The sequence below is a fragment of the Pteropus alecto genome, unplaced genomic scaffold (assembly GCF_000325575.1).
Source record: "Pteropus alecto unplaced genomic scaffold, ASM32557v1 scaffold143, whole genome shotgun sequence".
Lineage (NCBI taxonomy): Eukaryota > Metazoa > Chordata > Mammalia > Chiroptera > Pteropodidae > Pteropus > Pteropus alecto.
This window is the reverse complement of record NW_006434828.1, coordinates 4,245,586-4,251,448: the sequence shown is the minus strand read 5'-3', so window position 1 is coordinate 4,251,448 and position 5,863 is coordinate 4,245,586. Positions and strand designations below refer to the sequence as shown.

The window sequence follows — 5,863 nt, the reverse complement described above, 5'->3', positions numbered from 1 at the left end:
GTCGGCAGGGCCGGGGCCTCCGGCGCCACGGGCGCCTCAGCGACCCTATGAGGTGACCGCCGCAACGGCCCACGGGGACAGACTCTCCTCGGAGCCAAGCCCCCGGACTTGAGGGTCCCGCCAGGCGGGGGGGAGGCCGGCCCACGGAGAGGACGGCTGGGACCGCGGGAATATGCCACGAGCTTGACACGCGGAGGCTTCAGCCCGCACTTCACTGAGAAACAGCGGATCCGGGATCGCGCAGGAAACCGGCGGGGGAGGGGAGGTCTGCAGCGCTCGCACCTGCGGCTTCGGGCGGGGAGGCCCCGCGTGGCAGCCGCGGCCCCCAGGGACCTCGGCTCCCAGGGCCGGAGGGAGGCCGCCAGGGATGAGGGTCATGGGGGGCGGGGGACACCAGGCCCCCCGTTCCCGAGCCGGCAAGTGGCAAGAGATGGCGGCCAGAGACGCCACCTGTTTGTGGCCCTGGAACGGGGCCCTCGCCCAGGCCGATCCCGGAGCGGAGGCGCTCTGGAGAGGGGGCTCTGGCTGCTCCGCTGCTGGTCCCCCATGGACCCCCACTGTCTCCCCCATTCCCCCTGTTCCCTGTGGCCCCTGGAAGTTCTCTGCCTTTGGTTTGGACCTGAAATACCAGGACAGGGACGCGTGAAGTCCCCGGCGGGTCCCTGTTCCCCCAGCCCCGAGCGAGACCAGACCCCTCCTGTGAAGCCACGCAGAGAAAAGACCACGATGCAAACAGCAGCCCACTGTGGTTCGGGAGGCAAAGTCACCCCGAGAACGCGACCTGAGGGTCTCGGATTTCGACGAGGACAGAGCTGTCACGAGAAATGGGAACACGCGTCAGAAGGCGCCGGCTGACGGGCTCGAGGCCAGACCAGGCGGGGAGCCGACTGGCTGTCACGACGAAGACGAAGATGTGGGCACTGGCCAGGGCGGCAGGCGGCCGGATAAGTGGGGTGAAGACCCGACCTCCCGGGGTCTGGGAGCGGCCGAGGCGAGGCGGCGACCTTCGAGGCCAGCAGTGCCGGGCTGCAGTGACTTTCCGGGCAAACGACAGGAGGGCTCGGGGAGCAGAGCTGTTTCAGGGGACAGAGCTCGGACGCACTGAGCCAGGCCTGATCGTGGGCCTGAGGGGGCTCGGCAAGGCCGGCACAGACCGGGAGCCGCTCATGTCAAGTGTTTGGGCGACGTTTCCAAATTTCGAAGATGAACAGGCTTCTGGCCTCCACTCTGGAAGGACCACTTCAAATAGCCCATATCTTCCTGCTTATGGAGCTCAGCCCAGACCAAGGTCAGAGGGCAAACGGCTGGCCTGGAAGAACCGGCCCCTCCCGCAGAGCTAGGCTGGGAGCCCGGCTCACCTGTGTCACCTGCGAGCACGAAGAACCCAGCTGCCTTGTTCAGCAGAGTACTGAGACCAGGTGTGGCTGGCAGAGTAAAGGGCGGCTCATGACCTTGGGCCCCTGCAGTCACCCTGTGATGATGTCACAGCGCGTGGCAAAGGGCCTTGCAGATGTAACTGAGGGTAGGAACCAGGTGGGCCGTGCGGCACACACAGTCTGGGTGGCCGGCACCTGAGGTGGCAATCTGCTGGGCCCTGCTGGACAGCCCGCGAGAAGGCCCAGGCCCTGAGAGAAGCCTCCAGAAGCCACTCCGTCCCTGGCCGACGGCTGGGCATCGGGACCTGTGTCCCACAACTGCAGGGCCCCGCACCCTGCCACGCCCTGAATGAGCCCGCGGGGGTCGGCCCAGCCTCTGAGGACGTGGCGCAGCCCCCGAGGGCGTAGCCTGGAAGACAGTGGGCCGCCATGTGGGACTTCGGGCTCACAAACAGGCATGCCTCCACCTGGGGCCGCGGAGGACTGCGCCACGTGTGGGCTGCCACGCCCACGGACGCGCGGGGCAGGCCCTGCACGGGCCCCAGCGATCGGCAGGGAGATGGGGCGGCAGGCCTGGGGGCCAGAGGGGGTCTTGGTGAGCCCCCAGGGCACAGGTGCAGAGCCCCCGCAGCGGGGGGAGGCCGGGGTGCAGGGACGGCCCCAGCCCAGCCAGAAGCGCTCCCTGAGCGCTGCAGAACACCACTGTCACACTTCATGTTGTGACACTCACATCACCCCCAAGAGGCACCAAGACCTTGGGATAAGGGAGGCCGGCGCTGCAGGGGGGCAGCGCAAACAGCCTACGACAGGCAAAATGAGGTCCTTAGAGGCGGCCAGTGTCCAGGCTGAGGCGGGCTGAAGCCAAGGCTAGGCCGAGGCGGCCGCAGGTGGCGGGGACGGAGGAGCAGACCTGCGGCCGGAGCGGTGGTGGGTGCTGTGGCCGCGAAGCTGAATCCGGGCCAGACCCGGAAGAGCTAGCACAGCCCAAAGACCCCGCGTCCCGAGCCTGTTCGTGGGGGCCCTGGGGAGCGGGTCACGGCCGAGGGACACCCCGCCCGCCACTCAGCCCGGTGACGAGCGTTCCAGCAGCGTCTGTAAGTGCTGATTTGACAGGTGCGTTTCAGTGCGCGGAGCCCGCAAACAGAAAACTTTATTTCCACGCGTGCATGGAACACGTCCCTGCGGACACGCGTGAGAATGGCCCAGCCCCCAGCCCCCCGCTTACTCAGACCCCCACACTGCACGAGCCGGCCGTCACCCCCCTGGGTACTGCGCCCTGCAGCTGGCCCTGCAGCCCCCCCCAGCTTCTCCCCCCGCAGCTCCGGCCTGAGGGGACTTTGAAGCATTTCCGCTCGCCTCACCCCTGGCTCCAGGCTCAGCACCACCGGGCTCTGTCTGCAGCCCTGCCCGGCTCCCTGCTCCCCTGCAGGGCCACCCCCCTCGTGGGCAGCTCATCTGGGGTCCCCTCCTCAAGGCACTCGGAGAGGGGTGACCTGCAGCTCATGGCACTTGTGGGGCTGAGCCCGGGTCTGCCCTGAGTCCCGCTCGGTCCCTCTGCTCTGCCGTCCCCATCAGCCTCAGCTGTCCAGCATGGGGACAGGGGCCGAGTCCCTGGCACCGGGGCCACCTCCGCAGGGCCAGTACTCCTCCTGCGAGCACACTGTCCTCCAGGTCCCCAAGGTCCTCGAGCCCGCAGCTTTCTCTGTGGGCCCGGGGTGCGGCTCCCCCGTGAGCAGGGAGGGGGCCCTGGGCCGGGCCTGTCACCCCACCACCCGGGCCTGAGTTCCTCCTGTGCCGCCTCCTTCGAGTGTGACATGGGATATAAATGGCCCCACGGCAGCGTGACGTGTCACCCCGAGCCTGCCAGTGTGGCTGCAGGAAGGACGGACCTGGGGGCCGGGCGCTGTCCCTGCTTCTGCCCCTCGTTGGCTGGGCAGGACTCAGTTTCCCCAGTATGTAAAATAGGACCAGGGCCACCTCAAACACAGCTCTGCCGGGGACAGCCCGATGTGCTCCGTGACGACCCCGTGTCCCTTGGGGCCTCTGCCCACAGGGACCCGGAACCGCCCTGCCCAGAGGCCCCTCAGGGCCCCCACTACTTCCTGGGCCCTGGGGTGCGGGGTGAAGTGTCCTTGGTCCCCGCCCCGCCGCATGCCCACCTGGAGCCACGGCTGCTCCTGGCCGGCCGCCCGCACGCTCGCTGGGCGCTCCGCCTCTGGCCTCTGCAGTGCCTCCTCCGGCCGGGCCCTGCCCACCTCGCCCTCCGCCAGGCGCCCACCTGTGGGACAAGCGGGGGCCCGGGCTCCTGAGACCTGGGGCCTGCCGCACGGGCCGTCCACACCCACCTCACAGGCCCAGAAACCAGGACCAGGGGTCTCGGCGCTGGCACCAACGGGGGGGCTGTGGGGAGCCCCCTCCAGCAAGCCCTGCCCCCCCTTCCTCAGAGCGCAGGTCCCTACGGGGGGGTCCCCGCCCGGGGGGGGTCCCAGCCCCCACGCGGTCTCTCCTGCCTTCCCTCCTTCCAGATGTTCAGGGCCTCGGCCTGTCCCCAGGGTGACCCACAGGGGGACGGAAATGCAGTGGGGTGACCAGCAGGGCCGGTGGCCTCCCTGAGACGTAATGAGGGGACGGGCCTCGTGACCAGTGGTGGGGCCACAGGCCGGGCGGGAGGGCCTCTCGCGGTCTCTGGACTTCACTCCCTCGTGGCAGGGAAGCGCTGTCGAGAAGCCCCCCGCCCCGTCCCGGCTGAGGGGGCCCTGCTGGGTGGTGCTGCCCCACGGCCGGAGCGGGCGCGTTGGGGGACCCCCGGGAAGTGGCCGTGGCCAGGAGCGGGTGGGGAAGGGGCGTCACCTCTCTCCGCCTCGGCCAGTGCCTTCTGCAGCCGCCCCACGCGGCTCTGGGCTCGGGTCCGCTCGCTCTCCGCCTCCCGCAGCCGGCTGCTCAGGCCCAGCACTCGGAACCGCCAGGTGTCCTGGGCAGAAGGACCAAGGTCAGCCGGCAGCCCGGGCTGAGTGCAAGGCTGAGGTGTCACGCCGCAGACGTCGGGGGTCTGGCGGGACAGCCTGCGGACAGTCGGGTCTGGGCAGCGGGGCGGCTGAGCTGACCTCCGGGCCCTGGGGACGGCGGGAAGCGTCCAGGTTTGAGGTGTGGACACGGAGTGGGCATGCAGTGCCAGGAGGTGGCCTGTGGGGTCAGGGTGACCTGCGAGACTGTCCCCTGGCCAGGACTTGGCTGAGTGGGGTTGGGTCCGGCCCCCTGGGGCTAGCTTTGGCGGGAGGGTGGGCCTGAGGTGAGCGGTGTCTGTGGGGGACCCCGGGCCAGGGCTGGAGGACCGTCAGTCTTTCCCACAGCCCCTCCCACCTGGCATGCTGGACGGGGACACCTGGCTGTGGGTGGGAGCACATGTGGGCAGCTGCTGGGGAGCTTGGTCCCCCATGTGAGGGGTCGCTGGTGACACCCTGCAGGTGGCCTGGCCAGCCCCCGGGGATGGCTCTTTAGGGGACAGGCACGGGGGTGGCGAGGGCCCTGCCCCAGACCTCAGCGGGCATCACAGCAGGGCCTGGTCTGCGGACAGGAGGTGGCCCAGGACCATTTGGGGTCGAGTTTCAAGGGACCGTGGTGTTTATCACACGTGACAAAGGACGGTCTGGACACTCAGGGGCCTGGTGACCCCCAGGGCCCTGTCCAGTCACAGCAGACCCAGCATGGACGGACAGGTGGACAGCACCCCGAGGCTCCTGGAGCCCAGGTCAGGGCCTGCTGCCCCTTACGCGTTCTCGCTGGGCGTCTCGCAGCTTCTGCACCAAGTCCCTCAGGGCGTCCCGCACGGAGGCCACGTCCACCTCTGGGCCATGGTGTCCAGGTGCAGGTGAGGGCCATCGGAGTGGTGAGTGGGACCCGGCAGGGGGGCTGGCACTCTGCTGCTCAGAGCCGCCCGAGGAGCTTTCCCAGCCTGCAGGACGTTGATGACGGGGGCCGTGGTGAGGGTGTGGCGACCTGTCCCCCTTTCTCTCTCCTGTCCCCACCCACGGGGGGCTTGCGGGGCACAGGCTCCTCACCATGGAATGTGAGGCCAGGGCGGGGTGGGGCTGTCTCCGGTGGGTGGCAGAGCCGGGACAGCTGCCCACCTGAGCCGGCAAGCACACTGACCTTTGGTGGGGGAGCCGGGCCGCTCGGGGGGGGCAGAGGCGCTCTGTCCTGGGAGCCCCAGCCCGCGGCGGATGGTGGTCCACAGCCGGCCCAGCTGGCCCTCAGCATCCCGCCTGGCGCCCTCGGCCCGGGCCAGCTCCTGCTCCAGGCTGCGGAGCTGGCGGCAGGCCTCGTCCAGGCGAGCCCGGAGGCCGCCAGCCTCGCCGCTGGCCTGCCGCAGCTTCCCGGTGGCCTCACGCAGCTCAGCCCGGAGGGTCTGCTCCGCCACCCGAACCTGCTGGAGGCGCCGTTCCAGCTCCGTCTCCCGGGCCTCGCCGCCAGCCTCCGCCTCCGCCAGC

The 5,863-nt window shown here is 69.8% G+C and overlaps 1 protein-coding gene across 1 annotated transcript in view; it reads right to left on the bottom strand.

Annotated features, from left to right (window-relative positions):
- Positions 1–5,863, bottom strand: part of CROCC2 (ciliary rootlet coiled-coil, rootletin family member 2) — a 49,853-nt gene that overhangs the window by 8,459 nt on the left and 35,531 nt on the right. Inside the window, exons 24-28 of the mRNA XM_025045433.1 lie at positions 5,526–5,863; positions 5,147–5,328; positions 4,227–4,347; positions 3,354–3,654; positions 782–1,073 (exon numbers count right to left, since the gene is read on the bottom strand). The exon at positions 5,526–5,863 is cut by the window's right edge and continues 12 nt beyond it. Of these exons, the coding sequence (XP_024901201.1) occupies positions 782–1,073; positions 3,354–3,654; positions 4,227–4,347; positions 5,147–5,328; positions 5,526–5,863 (1,234 nt within the window). The remainder of the gene's footprint in view (positions 1–781; positions 1,074–3,353; positions 3,655–4,226; positions 4,348–5,146; positions 5,329–5,525) is intronic.